Source organism: Diabrotica undecimpunctata, chromosome 5 (genome assembly GCF_040954645.1).
Source record: "Diabrotica undecimpunctata isolate CICGRU chromosome 5, icDiaUnde3, whole genome shotgun sequence".
In the NCBI taxonomy this organism is placed as follows: Eukaryota; Metazoa; Arthropoda; class Insecta; order Coleoptera; family Chrysomelidae; genus Diabrotica; species Diabrotica undecimpunctata.
Genome location: NC_092807.1, coordinates 65,809,406 through 65,832,518, shown reverse-complemented (window position 1 = coordinate 65,832,518; position 23,113 = coordinate 65,809,406). Strand labels below are relative to the sequence as shown.

General features: G+C 32.6%; 1 protein-coding gene across 5 annotated transcripts in view; it reads left to right on the top strand.

Annotated features, from left to right (window-relative positions):
- The window catches only part of LOC140441359 (TBC1 domain family member 1-like), a 515,776-nt gene that overhangs the window by 470,426 nt on the left and 22,237 nt on the right, over positions 1–23,113 (top strand). For all 5 annotated transcript variants that reach the window (XM_072532029.1, XM_072532030.1, XM_072532033.1 and 2 more), the window contains 3 exons: positions 5,033–5,357; positions 18,636–18,805; positions 18,915–19,153. In XM_072532029.1, the coding sequence (XP_072388130.1) occupies positions 5,033–5,357; positions 18,636–18,805; positions 18,915–19,153 (734 nt within the window). The remainder of the gene's footprint in view (positions 1–5,032; positions 5,358–18,635; positions 18,806–18,914; positions 19,154–23,113) is intronic.

Genomic DNA, 23,113 nt, shown 5'->3' with positions numbered 1-23,113 from the left:
ACTGAAGAGGGTTGGTAAAGAAACAGAACTAATCACCACTATACAAACCAGAAAACTGAAATACCTAGGCCACGTGATAAAGGGACCAAAATATGAAATTTTGAGACTCATAATACAGGGAAAGATTCAAGGAAGAAGATCTGTTGGCCGAAGGCATGATTGAAGAATCTACGTGATTGGTATCTGCAGATCGATTGATTTGTTTAGAGCAGCAAGTTCAAAAATAAAAATAGCCATTATGATTGCCAACCTCCGTAGGGAGACGGCATTCTAAGAAGAAGAAGTCGCAGAAGCGCAATATAATCTAAAAGCAGATGCTCAAACAAACTCTGAGACATACGTGACTCTATAACTTATTCATTAGATCAGGGTTTAGCAAATTTATTTGTGCTATGGCGCACTTGGAACTTTGACACAGCTTCTGAAACCATGTCTCCAGTTTGGTAACTGTCACTCCCACTTCTTTTTCTACGTCTATTTTTCACCTGTACTTACTTTTTATTACTGCAACAAAAAAAAAATTCTATTTCAGACAAGTATGATGTTGCAAATTGTAATAACACCTTTAATCTTGCAATGCTGATGGTACGATATTCATGAAAAACTAAGCTCCAAAATTCAAACAATGTATCCTTGTCATATTGAAACTTGAGGCTGGAATCACAGGATAATTCTATTAGTTGTTCTTCTTCATCTGTTGAAAGTGTTAATGGTGTGGGCTACTGGAAAGGGTTTCCATCACAGTCATTGCTCTAGATTACCAGGAAAATATTTTTGAAAATCTAAGCTTTTATGCTTAATGATAGCAAGTACTGTGTAAATATCATTTTTAAAGAGAGGTCGAGGATTTCTTCGATTTCCCCTGTAGAATACTTTTTAAAGCAGGTAAACAGTAAATTAAATGATAATTAAATTTTTTTCCATAAGAGCAACTTCAATTGCAAGATATTTGCATTATTTCCCTGCAAAGACTTAAGATTATTTAATTTGTTAAACGTGTTTCATCATTTTTGTGATATGCCAATTTTATTATAAACTCTGTATTCATAAAGTCATACACGTGCGAGTACATTACCTTTGGACAATCAACGAGTGTTGCAATAATAAATTAAAGGTGTATGAGAATGTAGTTCATCACTTTAATAGTGATATCTAACAAAATGTAATTAAGGTGTAATGTTCTTTACTGCTAAGGCTTTTCTATGACACAATTCGCCCATTTTACACTTCACTTTACACTTCATTTTACAATTCACTTTACATTTATAGCCTTGGTTATGATGTGAGCTTGTAGTCGTTCATACTTTCCAGATATCGTTCGGGCACCATGGTACACACCTCCACACAGTTTTCCTAGTTAACATTATACCCAGAGATTAGTAATTCAGCCAGTTGCAATAGATTCTTTAATCAGACAAATACATAATCCCATCCCTAATGCAAAATTAACGGATAATTAATAGAAAAAGGTACTTTAAGGAAACATACGGGGTCACCTGCTTCTCGTCTAGGGGCCCATCAAGACATTTTTAGTAGACAAACAAAACTGAAGCAAGAATAAGGTGTAATAACATTTAGTTTACACGGAAAGTATTTAAACCATCTAAGATATGCAGATGACGTAGTACTAATAGCCGACAGCTGGAAAGAACTGAAGACGATGATCGATGAGCTTCATACGGAATCCATAAAAAAAGGACTGAAAATGATTCTGAGTAAAACTAAGCTAATGTCGAATAAAGATGATCAACCGACGATAACCATCCAAGGAACAAAAGTGATACATGTAGAAGAATACATATATCTGGGTCAGAATATCAAGGTAAACAAAGAAAACCAAACTACCGAAATAATCAGACGAGTAAGAATGGGATGGGCCGCATTTGGAAAACTCTCATACATACTGAAAGACACAAAGATACCCCAAAACCTTCGAACCAAAGTGTTCGATTCTTGTATCCTTCCCGTTCTCACTTACGGAGCTCAAACCTGGACATTCACAAAAAAGAACATGGACAAGATTCGAAAAACTCAGCGATCCATGGAACGACAGATGCTTGGTATCTCACTAATAGATCGGCAAACGAACGAAGCAATCCGGAACAAAACAAAAATAAAGGACGCCGCGAAACAAGCAGCTAAATTAAAATGGAAATGGGCTGGACACAACGAACGTCTCGAAGATGGTAGATGGAACAAAGAAGTCGGAAACTGGCGACCGTACGATGCGAAGAGACCAAGAGGAAGACCTCAAATGTGCTGGAGCGACGATATCAAAAGAGTCGCAGGACCAATGTGGAAACGCCTAGCACACAACAGGGATGAATGGCGAGAAATGGGAGAGGCCTTTATTCGACAATTCGGATAGAAAAAGGACTAAAAAAAAAAACATTTCGGATAAACGAAGGATCTAAACTTTCACATTACCATGAAAAGTTTCATGCTCGAGTACAAATCTTATTGAACCATGCATGTGTCTGACAAGAAATATATAATGATATTGTATAGTTGTTGTGAGTCTGTAGCCAGCAGGGACTGGATATTGAATCATGCATACATATTAAATTTTTGCAAAGAGAGTTTGAATGCTGTTAAAACTTAAGACATTCAAAAAATAAAAAATATGTGATCCCCTAGTTTACCGCAATGTTTACAATTATTGTCTTCAATCATATTTGTTTTCAATAAATGACTTGGATAACGCGTATATCCAAAGCGTAGTCGATTAGTGGTGGTTATATATTTACGTGGAGCCTTAAAACTTCTAAACCAAGTAGTTTGTGAAATAACTGGTTGTAAAGTGGTATATCTTGTATGGGTTGTGAAGCAGTAAATATTTCATTTGTCTTTTCATGTGAATAGCTGTTTTTTTATTCGTAATCTGATACACTTAAAGCAGCGGTCGGGGAACTTTTTTAATCATTACCCCAAACCATTTTGTTGTAAGTTGATATTACCCAAGGCAAAAAACAAAAAAGAAGCAAAAAAAGGCATTTTTTTAGCATCATTCATAATAATAATGGTTGTACTAACAAAAATTAGAATTGAAAAAATTTTAAAAAAAAGATTAATTGAAAACATTCTTCCTTCACGTTTTGGAGAAATGATGTTGTTTCATGTTCGATACAATTGCTTCAAAATTGGGATTGTTTGATGTAAGAGCGATTTGAATACAGTCTTCGGCGTTTAATCGATTTCTGTTCATTGTTTTTATGTCCACTAGAGTGGAAAAGCCTTGTTCGCACAAATATGTTGTTCCAAATGGCAGCAATTTTTTAACCGCCTCTTCATGTGCAATTTTGAAAGCCTTTGCAGCTTTTGATATCCAAAAAGACGACAGATTTGGTTTACTCTCAAATTGAATACGTGCTTCAGTATTATATCGAAGTTCAAGAATTGCTTCTGCCAAACCTGAAAATTCTTCTTATCATATCAATTTCACATTTAAAAGGAACTACAATCCAACTGACAGTACGTATATCAAGATCTGGAAAGTAATCTGAAAACCGCTTTCTAAGTTAGATAAGATCTAAAATAATAAACCAGAAAGGTATTCAAATCCTTTAAAAAATAAAGAAAGGTAAAGCAGCTGGACCAGATAATATTCCTGGGAAAATGAAGATAGTTTTAGGAGAGACAGGAAGAAGTTGGTTAATATGTTTATTTAATACAATGGATTTAAAGTGGGACAAATGCCAGACGAATAGTACCTGTTTGCAAAACGAGATATATAACAATGCACAAACTATAGGGCTATAAAACTACTTAGTCATACCAATAAAGTATGGGAGATAGTAATAATTAGTAGATGGATACGTGAAGAAACCGAAATATCCAATAATTAGTTTGGTTTTATGCAAGACAGATCAACAACAGATGAGTTTTCTTATAAGCCAGTTGATGGAAAATACAGAAATAAAGAAACAGACGCTCATTTGGTGTTGCTTGATCTTGAGCTAGTATATGATAGAGTGTCTCGAGAGGTTCTGTCGCGGGCGCTCAATAAGAATGGAGTTCCTGGTAAGTATCTGAAGATTGTAAGAGAATAGAGACATGTATAAGGAAGTAATAACTAGTGTCAATACTGTGACTGTGATAAGTAACAGTTTTGAGTATCTAGGATTGGTATTAGAGATTAAGAGGGAAATATATGGAGATGCATCCAGTAGAATTAATGTGGAATGATCTTAAGCAAGTATATATGATATGAATTACTTTCAGATGATTTCATTAATTTTATCAGTATTAGGAAAATATACTAAGGATTCTGTTATTATGGTGGCTTTTAGATAAAAAAGGAGCATTCGGTCTGAATAGGTTATAAAGAATTTTATACTTTGTTTAACTTTATTTGTAACTATAACATGTACACCGCTCTTATGACTGGGATCAATATGGCATTATCCTATTCTGACCACCATGCTTCACTAATACTCATTGTTTGGACTTTGAATCCGATCATTCCTCTGATATTCTTATGGATCTTACCACCTTTATACATGCTTTTTACGTTCCAGTGAAATTTTTTTAACGGAGATTTTGCATACTCTTTGCACATGGATTTGCAATATATTTCTTCTGATATGTTGCGTTAAATATTATATTCTGAAATTATACTCGGCTAGTTTCCCCTTACCTTTCTGATCGTAGTATTTAAGTAACTTAGGCATCATTTGTCTCACGCGTCAAGGTGTTTCATATGTAGTTGATTTTCCTTCGTGTCTCTCACTTGCACGAAAAAATGGCTTTGCTGTTACAAAGCGTTATGCCTATTAGTCTGCAGAAGGTATTTAATTTTTTTTCAACCACCCACATCTGGGAAGCTTTTTTCTATCGTTCACCTGAGAACGCAAAAAAATTCAAAAATATTAAACTATTAAAAATCTGAATTCATATACGAGGACCATCAGTAACTCCTCGTTGTGGTTGGTGTTTCATTTACCTCACGTATGGCTTTAGGCTAAATAAGATTTTTTAATATTTTATTTTTAAGTATTAGCAGATAATTGTATATATTTTCTGAAATCTTTAGGGTAGAACAATTAGACGAAGAAGAACAATCAATAATCCTAACAAAATTTCGAGGTGCCGAAACTGATTCCGTCCGAGAACAAAATGAATTTCTAATGATGTTGCTAAGAGCCCACTGCGAATCGAAACAATTGCGACATACTCACGATACTGCTGAAAATCGTTCCGAATTCCTTAATCAGTATCTAGGTAGCAGTACTATATTTACAAAAGCTAAACGAAGTCTATCAAATTCGTTTGATCAGTTGCTGAAAAGGAGGGTATCTAAAGATGATTTAGGTGTTTCGCCAAAGGGACTAAATCTTCCTATTAATAATAATTTGAAGGTAAGTATATCAAAAAATCAATAATGTAGAAAAATATTTTTACAGTATTAATATGGGGTTGTTCATTAAAATAATAGTATGGAAATAATTATAGAGTATATGCCAGGACTATACTGAATAATTGGTACAAGATCGGAACAAATATCGACATAAAAATGCTTAACAGCATTCGATTTGTCGACGATATTGTCCTTATTGGCGATAATTTACACATTGGCAAAGTAATGCTTAAAGCACTTGTAACTAAATAATAACAAATAAGAAAATAACCAAATAAGCAGAAGTAAAACATTTTTTTAACAAACTTGGTCATCGAAGGAAAAACAAAATTTAAAAACAACACAATGGAAGAGGTTAAACAATATATATTTTTTGTAACAATAAAACACTGAAAACTTTGTTTTGAAAACTTCCACAAAATTTATTTTAAACTCTTATCACTACAGCTGTTTCGGCTGATTGCCTTTCTCAAGTGATCTATTTTTGGCATGCGTTTACACTTTATAGTCTCTAATGAAATAGGTTGAGGAGTGGAGAACTGTTTGTCTCAAGTTGGTCACTCAGAATTATATATGTGTTTTTCAATTTGTTGATTTCCATAGATTCTAACAAAGATAGCTTAAGGCCTTTATTTTGAATGTGAAGAATTTTAAATTCGTCATTAAAAGAATGATTATGCTCTAGAAGGTGAAGTGCGTATGTAGAATCTGTTTTTCTATTATTGAAAGCCCTTTTTTGTTCGCTTATTTATTTTGTTCGATATTTGTTTATTAAAGTTTCTACCAGTTTGACCGATGTAAGTTTTTGGGCAGTCGCCACATTTAAGTTTGTACACACCACTGTGTAAGTGTTTTTTATTTTGGCTCTTGTTGTTTTTAATATATTTGTCTAGGTTGTTATTTGTTCTGAAAGCTGGTGTTATTACTCTCTTTTTTATGTGTTTAACTATTTTTGTTGATATTTTGCCTGTATATGTAATCGAGCAGAAGGTACTGGGTTTTTTTTCTGGTGGTGGAATTACTAATTTCAGGGCTTTCTTGTGTAGTTTTCGATTTAACATTTTATTAATTCTTTGTTCTTTGTATCCATTGTTAACTGCTATTTGCTTAATGATATTTAATTCTGTCTTAAAATTGTATTTTGACATCGGAATTTCTGTTAATCTATGTAATATCCTATGATAGGCTGCCAGTTTATGTTGTGTGGGATGGGATGATGAATTGTGTATAGTCGTGTCAGTATGGGTAGGTTTATAAAATATGGAGAAGTCAGGTTTGTTTTTAAGTCAGATAATTTTTAAATCTAAAAAAATTATGGACTGATTTTGTTCTGTTTCCATTGTCAGTTCAATATGACTATGAATTGAATTAATATATGATAAAAATTGGTCGAGTTGCCTGTTAGTTCCTTTGAAACATACCAGTACGTCGTCTACGTATAAAACGTCGTCTACCAATATAAAAACTGTTTGAATATAGGATGTTTTAAAATATTTGTCTCTAGATGATCCATAAATATATCTGATAGCAGTGGGCTTAGAGGATTGCCCATTATAAGTCCTGCACTGTTATTTGTATATATTTCATTATTAAATTCAAAGTAGTCCTGGTTTATGCAAACTTCGAGAAGATGTAAAATTTCAGATGCAATGATTGGATTTGTACTATTTTGGTCTAAACGGTTTTTTACTAGAATAAAAGTTTCTGTAGGAGGGATACTAGGAAAAAGATTTTTTGCGTCAAATGAAATTAATCTGGAGTTGTTAGGTAATTGAAAATGTTGTATTTTATTAACTAGTTCTATTGTATGTTTTATAGTAAATATAGGTGAAAATTTAGTGAGTTCTAAAATAATCTCTAACAGTTTTTTTGAAAGTTTATATGACGGTTTGTGTAGTTTAATGAAAGAGTATAATTTAGGAGGCTGTGGGTTCATGATATTGAGGTATTTTTGTTCTATTGGATTTACTATTGATTTTGAATTTTCTAACGCTAGCTTAATTTGTTTTTGATACTTTTCTGTCGCATCTTAGTGTAAAGTTTCAATATTTTGATTATTTAAAAATTCTATTCTATATCTTGAGACAAACAATTCTCCACCCCTCAACCTATTTCATTAGAGACTATAAAGCGTAAACGCCTGCCAAAAATAGATCACTTGAGAAAGGCAATCAGCTGAAACAGCTGTAGTGATAATAGTTTAAAATAAATTTTGTGTGGAAGTTTTAAAAATAAAGTTGGGTGTAAATAAAGTAAATCAAGTAACGGTGGAATCCATCAATCCATATTTAGTCATAACTTTAAAAACCACCGAATAAAATCAGACAAAAGAAACAAAGAAGATTTGACATATGTTCGGCTGCGTATCACAGATTGAAGGACACATTTAATAGTTTACTCCCTATGAAGTTTTAGAGAAAGGTATAAAATTAATGCCTGCTTCCAGTCATAACATATGGAACCAAAACAGTAACACTCACTAAAAATAATACTAATCAATTAAGATTTCCACAAAGGAAAATGGAAAGATCAATTAGTAATTAAATTTACAGACCACGTAAAAAATAAAGAGATTCGCAGAAGAACGAAACTAGAAGACATCATAAAAAAATATCATTATCATTCTGACTTTACAACCCTGTGTGGGTCTTTAAGCTAGAAAATCCAGCTCTTCAAGAATTTCTTTCCATTCGTCATTCCTATTCATCGCATTACTCCGCCAAGCACGTATTCCCATATTTTAAGGAACCTTATTCTGGATCTTCCTCACATTCTCTGACCAATAGGTCTAAGAAGCGTTCTTCTAGCTGGGTCAGTTTGTTCCATCTTCATTACATGCCCTATTTACTTCAAACGTCCTATCTTAATATGTTTTAAGATATCTGGTTCCTGGTATATTCTATAAAGTTCGAAGTTGTATCGTATTCTACACACTTTATTGTCATCCACCATTTTAAAGATTCATCTTAATAATTTTCTTTAGAAACATCCTAATATGTTTTCATTACTTTTTGTAAGAGTTCAGGTTTATGGATCATGTGTTAGAACCGGGCGTATTATTGTTTTGTAGAGGTTTATTTTTGTATTTCTTGATATAATTCAGAATTTAAGAAGAATATTAAACCCAAAATAGCACCTGTTGGCCGTGAAAACTCTGCGGTTTATCTCTGCCGTAGTGTTATTTTCAGTGTTGACCAGCTCTTTCAGGTATACAAATTCGTTAACTTCTTCGATAACGTCGTCTTCAATAACAACTGAACGTAGTATTTGTTGTAGCGTGCTTATTTTCATGTACTTCGTTTTGTTAATGTTTATTACTAAACTCATGTTTGTAGCCGCTAAGTGCTACATACGCCTCTCGTATATCGTTTACCTTTCTCACAACCATATTGCTATCATCAGCGTAGGCAAGGATTTGTTATTAAATTGAACCGATATTTGAGATTTGTAACATACGTATTACTTTTTTCACAGCCATATTGAACAGTATACAGAAGAGGGAGTCTCCATGTCGTAGATTGTTATTTGTTTTAAAGATTTAGACAGTTCCCCTGGATTCGTACTCTACACTCAATTTTTAAAGGGTTAGTTTTGTTAAATTTATCAACTGATTTAGTACTTCTAGCTGTTTCATTGCTCTGAAAATTTCTCTATTATTTAAAGAGTCGCAATCTCTCGTAAAGACTCCCATTCATTAGTCATTATCTTTTTTTGACTTTCTTAAGCTTTTTCACGGAAGTGGATCATTATTTTCTTTCTGTTTAACTATGTTCATCTGGAGACTTACTTCTTCGATTACATTATCTGTTTCTTTAAGTTTGTTACAGTACTGGCACTGTTGTTCCATACAGGTTCGCTTAAAAAGAATAACAATATTGCTATGGAGACGCTCTTTTTAATGTACTACGTCGAAGTTATACTGTTGAAGTCTCACTATTCGCCGAGCAATCTTTTCTTCTGGCTGGGTAAAATTAATTATTCACTGCAAAACGCTATGGTCAATTCTAATAATAAAATTTCTATTATAAAGGAAAGTATGATGTAGGGCTTCTGTAGATAGGAGCTAATAGTTAGGAGCTTTTTTTTGGTAACGCAGTAATTCTTTTTAGCGTTTTATATTGTTTTACAGTAATAATACAGATACAGATACAGTAGTAATACTTTTAAAGAAGTAATACAGAGCATAAAACCTCAAGACTGGGAAGAGTATTTCAAAAGACTTTTGGTAGAGAATAGAGTCGAATTTCAGGAACATAGAAATCAAAACCAAGATAGAATTTCAATAGTTGGCTCGCCAATAAGATTAACAACAGAGGAAATTAAAAATGTATGTAAACAGCTGAAGAGGAACAAAGCACCCGGACCAGGAGATATACCCGGAGAATTGTTTAAGTACGGAACGAACAAATTGTACGAATGTCTTCGACAACTTTTTCAAGAATGCATAAACACAAGCGAAATCCCTACGGAATGGAAGATATCATACCTCAGCACTATACATAAAAAGGGTGATAAAAATAATTGTAAAAATTACCGAGGAATAGCTGTAACCAGATCTATGAGTCGAATATATGGAAAGGTGTTAAAGAACCGAATCGAGAGAGAATACTTAGATTATGAAGCAGAAGAACAAGCAGGATTCCGTACGGGTCGATCCACTATTGACCACATTTTCTCCTTAACCCAGATAATAGAAAAAAAAGATGGCAAGGAATCAAGAGATTTATATGTTGTTCGTCGATCTACGGAAAGCCTACGACAGCGTTCCACTGAAGAAGCTGTGGCAATCAATGAAAAGCACGAATATTAATATAGAATTAATAAAAGCCGTCAAAGTGCTATACAACCAAAAACAAAGATAAAAGCAGTGACACAAATAACAACAGGATTTATAACATCAAAAGGATTAAAGCAAGGATGTTGCTTGTCTCCCACTTTATTCAAAATATACATTGAAAGTGCTTTAAAAAGATGTAAACAAAAATGCAGGACAATGGGGATACCGCTCACCAATACTATGGTATATACGCTTAACTCTTCAGACGATCAAGTAATAATGGCTTAAGATTATGACGATGTAAACTATATGGCACGAAAATTAATTAAAGAGTATGATATATGGGGTCTAGAAGTAAATAAAAAGAAAACCGAATATAAATAGTTGGTCGTACTGTATTTTTTATACCTCTATGTGATAAAGGTAGTCCACCTCAAACATTTTTTTTTATTTTTTGAACAACATTTTTTATTTTTATTTTTTATGATATTTCATTAAAAAATACATACATCTCTTAATTTTTATCCTAATAGTACTAACCTCTATTTTCAATTGCCATATTTATGTCAAAGAGCTATTTTGATTAATGATTTTAATGAAATTTTATATTTATATTCGGTAGGTATGAAAATCGCTCGTCATCTATTTTTTATAACTCTGAGGGGTAAGGGTAGTCCATCACAAACAGTTTTTCTATTTTTTGGAAAAAAATATTTTTATTTTTTTATGATGTGGCAGTAAACAATACATTAACCCTTAATTTTTACCCGTCTATTACCAACCCGTATTTTTTAATAGCGAAATTGGTGTGACAGAGTTATTAGTTTCACAGAGTTAGTTGCCACACTCCTTCGAAACGGCTTGACCGACTTTTATGAAATTTAATATGTATATTCGGATGAATGACTACTCTGAAGTTTCTTTCAGGAAAGTTGTTTCATTCAAATTAGTTGACATAGTTATAAGTCAGAATGACGTAGTCAACTATCTTACAGAGTTTTTAATTTCATTGGAATTGCCTGGACTCCTACCTAACAATTTACAATTCAAAGTAGGATCAGTTGCCATTATGTTGCGTAATATTAATAATATTAATCAACCTCGACTGTGCAATGGCACGAGACTGACTGTAAAAAGGCTAATGAATAATGTTACTGCGACAACGATCATCGAGGAAAAATACGAAGGAGAGGATGTCTTGATCCCGCGAACGTACCATTTGATTTTAAAAGTTTACAATTTCCCGTCCTTTTGGCTTCTGCAATAAAAATAAACAAATCACAATGCCTACAGTTGGAAGGTTGTGGAATTAACTTGGAGTTTTCATGTTTTGCACGTGGGCAAATATTCGCGTGTAGGAAAACCGTCATCGTTGTATATTTATTTAACGCAAAAAAATAGAAATATTTATATCCGAAAGTATTAAATTGATTGATTGAATTGATTTAAATGTTTTCTTGTTTTATTTTCTGTTAATTTTTTAGATATATTATTTAAATCTAAGGCGATACGAAGTTAGCCGGGTCAGCTACTAACAGATATAAAATAATGAAGATATGGTAATTCTGTCGGTATAATAAGAAAGATAAATACTTTTATATTTAATATCTACCAAAGGAATCTAAAACAAGTTATTTTGTAACAAATAGTTGTTTTGAAGTAAATCTGTTATTTTAAACGTATAAACAATTAGAATATCTTTTAAACTTGTAGACGAAATATTTTTTCGTATTTAAAAACTGACAGTTTTACACGAATTTAAACAAGAAACGAAGTTATTATATTGTTCTGAAGCTATTTTCCTCCGGCATTTTAAAGTAATTACCATTTTAATGAAAATAAGCCACAATTGTAAACAAATAAAAGTACAATAAAGCATTTGGAGCACGCTTTTCGAAGTGGAGATTGAAACGTCAATAAACTTATTTGACCCTTCAATTGTGGCTTATTTCTATTAAAATAGTAATTACTTTGAAGTTATTAAAGGTCGATTAAGTAAAAAGTAGGGATAATATTAAACTTAAATAACATTGTATGCGAGTGTTAAAAATGAGACTGAAACGAGGATTAGGCGGACCATGTTAAGGGAGAACTTAAAATTATAGCGCTCAAAAATGTGACTAACCTTCAAAATACTGTAAGTTTCTGTATCTCCCGTTTCTAGTACATAGATTTTGATCTTTTTTTGATTCGTCTGTATTTTTTACCTGCATTACAAATATGCAATTTTTTAATAATATTATTAAAAAACAAACAGTAGAAGCTAACGGATGGATGCAGGGGCAAGCTAAGGCCTAGGCGACCTAGGCACGTGCATAGGGCCCGTAATTTTTGCCGAATCGTTGATTGATAAAATCGGCCAGTTAGGACGAGCGCTCCAGTGCTTATGAATCCAAATCACGGGCAGAATACTTAACAGACGCTATGCGAGAGCATTACATAAAAACTCCGCCAAAATTAATACATGGGTCTTTGTAATCATCTTCTGTTCGATGCAAAGAAGGGCCAAAACAAATCACAAGAAAATTAATTATTGTCTCCTTCTTCAGAACAATTAATAGCGGGAAAAAAGTTAAAGGAGATTAGTTGGTTTATACTGACACCAACTACACATTGTACTATTACGTCTGTAAATCATTATCCAAGCAAGAAACGCCAATGACAAAAGGGAAGAATGATTGGAAAAATGTATATATAACACATTGCCAGAGCATAAAAACTCCAGTGGCCACATTAACTCCATTTTAATTTTTATAACAAGGTCTAAACTTACTAAACGTATTGACATTGAACTGGAAAAACAAATGATAAATAAAAAAAAAATATTGGAGGAAGTGCTTAAACGTGTGGTAGTGACAGTCAAATTTACTTCTTTGCGTTTACTTTTTACACACTCTTTAGCGTTTCTTGGTAAAAATGAAGTGTTTTTTAGTGAAAATAATGGTAAGTATATAGGTGTTTTTGAATATTTATCTGAGTATGACAAACTGCGGCACCGGTACTCTAAAATGTTTATTATCTACACTATACAATGAATTTATTTCTATTATAGCGAAAGATTTAAAACTCACAATAGTGGACGAAATAAAGAGAGCTAAATTTTACTCCCTAATTAATGATTCAACACTTGATATATTTTTCGTACATCAGCTAACCGTCATTATTCGCTATGTTCTTCCAAGTGATGTAAAAGAAAGATTTTTGAGAGTTCTACCTATATTTTCTCATACTTTTAAATCTTGTGGAAGTGATAATAATGTATTTAATATGTTAGGTAATTAAAAAGGACTTCAATCCAGAATAAAACAATACATTTTTTTGCCCATATTATATCATGGGCAAATCATTCATTAAATTAAATTGGTAACGTTGCTGCCGAAATTTGCATGAAAATTGCCACTTTTTTCAATATTGTTCAGGAATTATACGTATTTTTTTCAATATCTACATATAGGTGGAATGCATTACAATAATTTTGTAAAAACCTATGTGTAAACCTATTTGTGACATGAGGTGGTCTGCTCTTCCGATGCTGACGTTGTGAAATCCTTGAAGAAAGATTATGAAGAAATTAAACATTGTTTACGTCATTTTTTTTAAAACCAAGATGAAAAACCATTAACAGGTCCGAAGCTGTCGGTTTACACAAAAATCTTGATACATTCTAGTATGTACTGTTACTTACTATTATGGGAAAAGATTTTAGAGAGAATAAATGTTTCAAATAAGACTCTTCAACAAAAAGACTCTAATCCCTAAATACTGCAATTTTAATCAATAATTCATTGATAGATTTTATACAAACTGTTGTAGAGATGATTTTGACAATTTGGTAAAAACAAGTATAAAAAGTTAAAGATATTGTATATACTACTGATAAAAAAGTCAGAAAATACGAAAACTATTTCAAGATGAAATTCCAGAACATTAAATAAGATTCAGTGACAAAGAGCATGTTAATATATTAATATGTTAATATTTTTGTTGTATGTGATTATTTCATTAGCAACATTTAATTGATGTGATCAATTATTATCCGTGATCTGAATGATGATAGTGACTTTTCAATAGAGAAATTAAAATTATGAACAAGATTTAAACCTAACAGAACCTAAAAACTGAAGTATTACAATTTAAGACTTTTATTAGCAAATAAAATATTATTTCGGCTCTAACCATGTTGTCATTTATTCAGAAAAAACTTCAGAAACATAACTGTTTCAATAAACAATGCAAGCGGTGAAAGATCATTCTTAATAATGGCCACAATAAAACATTTTTCTTAAATCCACATTAGGCAAAAAAAATTAAATAGTTTTTCATTAGTTTATACAGAAAAAGAGAGAAAAATAACAATTAATTATGACAAACTAATTGACGCGTTTGCAGAATTAAAAGTGGGAAAAAGCAAAATAATTAGTCAATCTGGGTATATTTGTTTAAGTATTATTGTTTGTGTTAATAAATTATATTTATTTAATTATTTTACATATATATTATTTGTTTTTATTTTTTTTTCTTTGAATTCGATAATCAAATAAAACTACATACTATATGCTTTGAAAATACCTACCAAATGCAAATTATGTGACATGATTGAAAAATAGGCCCGGAATTACTATGTTGCCCAGATCCCGCTTTAGCCTTAGTCCGCCACTGAATGGATAAAGCTACAATTTTGCGGATTTGTTAAGCATTACAAGGACTCAAGGACTCCCCTTTTAGAGCAATTATAAATGTAGAAGCTAATTTTAAAAGTTATAGTTGTAAACTGGTAAACAATTAACGATTTTGCTTCCTTTGACTGTTTTGGAAGCAACGAATTAATAAAGAAAATTTTAGAAAACGTCATTTTAAAAGTTTTTCTGTTTCTTAATTGATAAAATGTTTATATTTAAGTATAAATAGATACCTTTTATTGGTTAGCAAAGATTTGAAAAAGGTTCATTTTTGCACTAAATTGTTAATTATTTCAAAAACCAAAATTTCTAACGAAAACATATAAGTTTGCTTACTATAGGTATATATTAACGAAAAATGTCGTCAAACACCTAACCATTAAGATGTTCCACACCCCCTTAAATTTTGCTTATCTCACTGGAATATCATTGATGAATCCTACTGGAAAATTGACGTGCTAACTGGTTGAACCTTTTTCAGTTTTCTGAACAAATATGAGCTTGTCGTCCACAACTCGCCACACAAACTTTAATTCAAACAGAAAAGAAACTAACTTAAATATACCAGTTATACGAAAACCAACAATAAGACATGTAACTTAGTCGCAGTAAGCGGCGAAAAAACTGACGATTGACATTAGCAACAGTGACGGATCCAGAAATTTTTGTCGGAGGGGGTCACGGGCATGGGTCTTGAGGGTGATTTTGATATAGGATTTAGATTTTTGCACCTTTCAGTGGCTGATCCCTAGAAATTTTTGTAGGGGGGGGGGTCATGGGTCTTGAGGGTGATTTTGACATAGGATATAGATTTTTGCACCTTTACGATTGATATGATTTGTGCCTCATGTAAGGGAACATTTTTTTACTCGATATTGAAATTTTTCTCACGAATAATATATACATCACGTAAATATTATATAATAAAAAGTAAATATAATTTTATAGAATGTATTCTTTTCGCCTATCTGATTTAGCAAATCGTTCTATGATTGCATCAACATCTAGAGAAATTTTAGTATGCACATTGATGAAAGCTAAAGCAGTTAAGCCTTTCTCCGAAGTTCTATTTTTAAGCCAAGTCTTTAGACGCTTAAGCGTAGAAAAACTACGCTCTGCAGTTGCTGCACTGACTGGCAGTGTAATTAATATTGGCAGAAATATTCTGATATTTGATTACATATGAATATCGCAGTTTTTTAATACCTCTAAAATAGAATCAAGAAGTTTTCCATTATTCTGCACGACTCTTTTCCACTTTTGAATCCGCAGTGAAAACTCTTGTTCTACTGTGGAATATGCAGTAGATGGTCCAATAATACCCTGGAAGGTGTCAACAATTTTTTAATGGAACTTTATCTTCTGGTGTGTTATCAGTTTTAGGTAAAACAACTAGAAGATTAAATAGATTCTTATAAGACTTAGAAATAACTTTCAGTGAAATACGTTCTTCTAAATCCAGAGATTGATATATTGATATATAAATAAGATATTGTCTAAAAGGAGTAAATAAATAGATTTTCGGAAATATTTTTCTCAAGATTTAGCAGGTTGGTTTTGACGACAGTTTTGATGGGAAACTATACTAGGGATCTTTAATTAAATGTCTAGTTGTTTAGCTATTACCTTTACTTCATAGTATAGTTTGCTAAAAACAGATTCAGCATTTGATATTTTATTTTGAAGGATGCATTTAGTGCCCTCTATGGCCTCAGTAACCTTCTTTGAATCTAATTTTGGTGACTAAAGAAGACGACTAAGTGATACATTTGTACCTAAAATATCACTAAGACATACTACTGAAATGAGAAATTCTGGGCTCCTCCTAATAGTTTGCGTTAATGAAAATGCATCAGCTGACATTTTACTGTCCTTTCACGAAGAAATTGCTTCAAGAGCGTTGTATATTTTGATGATTGATTCGTCCTGGACTGAAGATAACCTTCATGCCTTTCAACCCAACGAGTTTCACAAATACCTTGGACAGTAGCCCCCAGTTCCTTTATTTGTATTCACTAACGTATCAGACAGAGCTACTGCAACAACAATATTCACTTTGATATTTATTATAGATAAATTATAAAATGTAGCACACAGTCTCAACAATTATAATACGTATTCAAATTACAAACAACCAATTCGTAGACAAAACTGAAGATAAGAAATATCTAATACAAAGTAAAAATGAGCTGATTTCGTGCGAAAAGTCATGTCATGTACATTGAATGAGCAACAATATCTGAGCGGTAATTCTATCTCATCGATAATCGAACGATTTTCTGGCACTCAAATGACGAATTGACAAAATTTGAAAATTGCGTAACTCTGAATTCGCGGAAGTAGGGGTAGCGTTAGTCGAGGTATTCTATCTATCTATACAGCCCTTGCTGTCCAATTTTGGACATAGGCCTCCCCTTCCTTCTTCCACGTCTCTCTATTGTAGGCAGTTTGTATCCACTTCGGGCCTGCGTGTTTCTTCAAGTCATCTGACCATCGCATTTGTGGCCTTCCTCTTTTTCGTTTGTAACTATATGGTCTCCAGTGTATAATCATCTTATTCCATCTGTCGTCTTTCTGTCTTATGGTATGTCCAGCGAACTTCCACTTAAGTTTTGCTATCTGCGTTAATACATCGGTCACTTTTGTTTTGTTGCGGATCCAAGTATTTCTTTTCTTGTCTAATAGCCTGATGTTCAGCATGTGCCTTTTCATGGCTCTTTGGGTATTTGCTATTTTTTCCATGTTTTCCTTTGTAAACGTCCAAGTTTGAGAACTGTAGGTGAGAACAGGAAGTATACATTGGTTAAAGAGTCTTGTTTTTAAATTTTGATGGTATTTTCTATTTTTTTAGTATATAGGAAAGTTTTCCGAAGGATACCCAAGCCAACCGTATCCTTCTCTTTATTTCTCCGGTCTGATTTTCTTTATTTAATTTAATTAGTTGTCCCAAATATACATATTCTTTTACTTGTTCTATAGTTGATTGTGCAATTGTAATTATTAATTCCTCTGGTTAGTTGGTCATAATTTTCGTTTTATTATAATTCATTTGTAGACCTGTTTCTGCATATCTTAAGTGATTCAAGTATTGGCCATTTATGTTAATACCCCGTTTTTCCCATTGTAATTTCCTCACAACGTCTTCCAAAGCTTGATTAAATAGTTTGGGTGATATAGTGTTACCCTGTCTTCTCGACGTATCTTAATGGGCTCCGTTTGTTCATCTATTTTGATGGATGTTGTTGCTTGATCATATATATGATCAAGTCGAGGTATTACTATATTCAAAACAGGTGATTTTTTTAAAGACCAATGGAAAAAGGCTCCCGCATAATTCTACACTTACCCCTAGAATAAACGAGTTTGAATCATTTCAACTTTTGACTTCCAGCTTATTTGATTGATGTTTAATTTTGTTTGGGAGGGGTCATGACCCCTTGACCCCCCCCTTATACCCGCCACTGATTAGCAATAACTTAATGCAGAATGGTAGGTTATGGGAAGTGGCTAAGTTGAAATAATACAGAAATTGTTAATGATCACATTTATTTGCACAATAATATAGACTGTGTTAGATACTATGAAGCATTAAACGTTTGCTGCAGTGCCAAATCGTATTTGGCATCTTGGACTTATAGTAATACTTAGTATCATATGCCTAAACATATTTTTTTGTATATAGCTACATATATTTGTCTATTTCATTATTAATTTTTACCAAAAATGTTCTCAAATACATAGTTGCTTTAAATTTTTATTGATAATAAATTAATATTAAATAGTATTCTTATATATCTGCGATATACACGAATTCGGCTTTTAGGAAACTTCATCCAATGCAAGTGATCTTTCTGATAGAGAATCTGATGGTTGTAGATCACAAACATCTACAATAGGATCACAGGCTGATATAACAGATTCACATAATTATTCCGGATCTCTAGAAAAAGGTATACGAATTGAAAAAGAAGCAAAATCACCGATGATGGACATGTAAGCTACCTTAATAATAGTATTAAATATTAACTAAATTTAAACTAATAAATTTTAAAATAAGACCCTCAGCTCAGAAAATTTTATTTTATAACATATTTTCTTTTAGTTTTCTAAAAGTTGGAAATAGTCCAAAATCAAACTTTTACGGCCATGAATCGGCGAATAAACAAGATGTTGGTTCTTGGAGACAAGCAATAATCAAAAGAGTAGCCACTGTAAAGCAGGACCCCTCTCGGAGATCTGATAGGAAAATGACAAAAGAAGAGCTACGAATGTTATGGAAGAAATCAATATATCAAGCTATTTTGTTAGTGAGAATGGAAAAGGAAAATGCAACAATTAGAGGTAAATAAATATAAGGTTGAATGCTCGAATAAATGAACTTTGATCAGATAAAAGGCATATATCGAGCACAGTTTAATTAAATCTTGCCCAAGTACTTTCGATCCCTAGATCATCTTCAGGGGCATCTGAAATAAGCCAAGAAACGTTTTTTATAACCAAAGAAATTGAATAACTTCGATAAAAACTCGAAGTTTTATGGTTGAAAAAAGGTTTTTTATATGATTAACGTTTATAGACTTACTTCGTCAATTGTGGCCTATCCGGCAAGAACAAGATGTCATAAACATAAAATTGTACATTACACTACACTACAAATAGACAAACAAACACTTTAAAATAATTTAAGGGAGGCTACATTGCTTGAAGAAGTCGGAGACAGAATGGCTCCTGATCTAACGGAAATGTTGGGGTGACATGTGACAAATGACAACTTGGATGAGCAGTCACAATCATAGATATGTGATCTGCACCTTTTACAATTCTATGAAACTAAGTATTGACCGAAAGTCCAACTGACACTACTATAGGAGATCACTGATGAAAAATAAAAATTATATAGAATATTTTTAAGTAAATTGAATAATCCAGATCTCACACTCAAACATGTCTGTAATAATTAAGGTGTTAGTTTGAGAGCAACTGAAATAGACGAAAAGTAAGAATGCAAGAAGCGGACTAAACAATATGTTAAACAGTGGGTGGTTGACTACAATAAAATGGTCTACCAAGCACTATCTGTAATATAGAAAGGAAGAGATCTGACTATGTAATTAAAATACTAATAATTGAAAATCAAAATGGAAAGCAAAATATATAAATGGGGTGTAATCCAAGTAGTTCAGTTGAACCCACAGTCAATGGTATAACTATAAAATTACTATGGATGTGCTCAGTGCAGGAAGTCTAAACAGTCGAGCTGGGTCCCCTACGAGGTGAAGCTGTAATAAAGTTTTTAAAAATAGGTTTAAATTTAGTACAATTTAAATTAATTTGAGTATTAAGACAGTGAGAGTTTTCATTCGTTTCCCTTGTAATTTCCAAATCTTCCAATAAATCCAACTCCATATAGTTTTTCTTTCTACTAATGTCATGTAATGTTCTACTAATGTCATTTTAACATCAACACTGGTTCATCTATCTTACATGACATTAGTAGAAAGAAAAACTATATGGAGTTGGATTTATTGGAAGATTTGGAAATTACAAGGGAAACGAATGAAAACTCTCACTGTCTTAATACTCAAATTAATTTAAATTGTACTAAATTTAAACCTATTTTTAAAAACTTTATTACAGCTTCACCTCGTAGGGGACCCAGCTCGACTGTTTAGACTTCCTGCACTGAGCACATCCATAGTAATTTTATAGTTATACCATTGACTGTGGGTTCAACTGAACTACTTGGATTACACCCCATTTATATATTTTGCTTTCCATTTTGATTTTCAATTATTAGTATTTTAATTACATAGTCAGATCTCTTCCTTTCTATATTACAGATAGTGCTTGGTAGACCATTTTATTGTAGTCAACCACCCACTGTTTAACATATTGTTTAGTCCGCTTCTTGCATTCTTACTTTTCGTCTATTTCAGTTGCTCTCAAACTAACACCTTAATTATTACAGACATGTTTGAGTGTGAGATCTGGATTATTCAATTTACTTAAAAATATTCTATATAATTTTTATTTTTCATCAGTGATCTCCTATAGTAGTGTCAGTTGGACTTTCGGTCAATACTTAGTTTCATAGAATTGTAAAAGGTGCAGATCACATATCTATGATTGTGACTGCTCATCCAAGTTGTCATTTGTCACATGTCACCCCAACATTTCCGTTAGATCAGGAGCCATTCTGTCTCCGACTTCTTCAAGCAATGTAGCCTCCCTTAAATTATTTTAAAGTGTTTGTTTGTCTATTTGTAGTGTAGTGTAATGTACAATTTTATGTTTATGACATCTTGTTCTTGCCGGATAGGCCACAATTGACGAAGTAAGTCTATAAACGTTAATCATATAAAAAACCTTTTTTCAACCATAAAACTTCGAGTTTTTATCGAAGTTATTCAATTTCTTTGGTTATAAAAAACGTTTCTTGGCTTATTTCAGATGCCCCTGAAGATGATCTAGGGATCGAAAGTACTTGGGCAAGATTTAATTAAACTGTGCTCGATATATGCCTTTTATCTGATCAAAGTTTAATTAGAGGTAAGTTGTCAGTAAGCAGAAACGGGAAACAGCATAATTTAACGATGTAAAATATCAAATCCCATGCAATTATATTTAACTAATACATTTTTTGCAAGATAAAATAAAATGTGTGATAAAGATGACAACTCGAATATTTCTAAAATATTTTTGTTTGTATTGGGTCTTCTAAAAAACTGTGACATGTGGAATTTATCGTTTTCTTATAAAATACCTCTTACGAATATTTATACGTTGTATATCAAGAACAAGATAGACTGTCATAATATGTGCGTATACGGGAGACCGGGGGAATTCCACGCACGGGAGATTTTTGCGCATCAGTATCTTGCCAACACGGCATAAGTATTTCAACATTCAACACAGCGGGCAGTCTCGTATTTGCTAGCCGAGCACATGCTTGTAATATAACTGCATTCGTAGTGTTGGATTGGACAAAGTCGCCAATTTTTTTTTTAAGACGTTAATGTAATTTTCGAATAATGTTTAAAAAGTGGTAAGTGCTTTTAATATAAACAGTGCATTGTATTTAGTCATTAACGAACAAGTTAGGTTACTCATCTAGGGGGAATAACGCGCAGCTGTATCGGGGTAATATCACGCTGCGCGGTATTACCCTGTGTGAGAATTTATGCTGATATAGTGTTTGTAATGCTTTTTAGGTTTTAAAATGCCACGAGCTTACGTTCGGAAAACTGAAAGATCAAAATGGACAAAAGATAAACTAAACTCTGCTATCACTGGTAAACAATCAATAGCTAAAAAAAGATAAAACTTGGCACAAAACCAATTTTTAATGATGAACAGGAATCTACCATAGCCAACCATGTTAAAAAATTGGCGAATATGTTTTTTGGATCCACACCAGCAGAACTAAGGCGTTTAATATACCATTTTGCTGAAGCGAATAAAATAAAACACCATTGCGACTCGATAAAGAAAATCACTGCTGAAGATTGGTTAGAACTCTTTTTAAAGTCATCCAGACAATAGTGTTAGAAAGCCCAAAGGTACAAAACAGCATTTCTGCATTTAATAAAAATGAGGTTGAAAGATTTTTTAACAATCTGCCCACAGTTATCAAAAAGTTCCAATTTCCTGAGAGTCGCGTTTTTAATGTAGATGAAACGGGCATTTCTACAGTCCAGAAACCATCAAAAATTTTGGCACCAAAAGATCAAAAACAAGTAGGATCCGTAATATCTTGGGAGAGAGCGAAAAATGTTACCATAGCATGCGCTGTAAATGCTTTAGGACAGTTTGTCCCTCCCATATTCATATTCCCTCGAATACGTATGAATCTGCAATTAATAAGTGCTGGTTCAATTGGAGCCCAATATACAGGTGTTAAAAAAACGGTTGGATAAATCAAGAGTTCTTTTTCGACTGGATAAAACATTTTCGTTGGCATATAAAGGCCTGGAAAAAAGATCCAGTGCTTCTTATATTGGATAACCATGGAAGTCACATTTCTTTGGAGATTAATACTTACTGCAGATGACATGAAATTGTTATGTTAAATTAAAATCAAGTCAGTGAGCTGATCCCCAGCCTGGAAAGTCAGGACATGTTAAAACGTAGTCTTGTGTACTTATTAAAAAGCTAGCTCCTATTTTTAACAAAATTGTTAAGAAAAGTTCCAAATCACGTACAAAACAACACTCAGAAATTTTCACTTTTAAGGCACTAAAAACTCAATTAGAAATCAAACAAGAAAAGAGAAATCTGAAATGCTGAAAAGGTCAAAAAAAC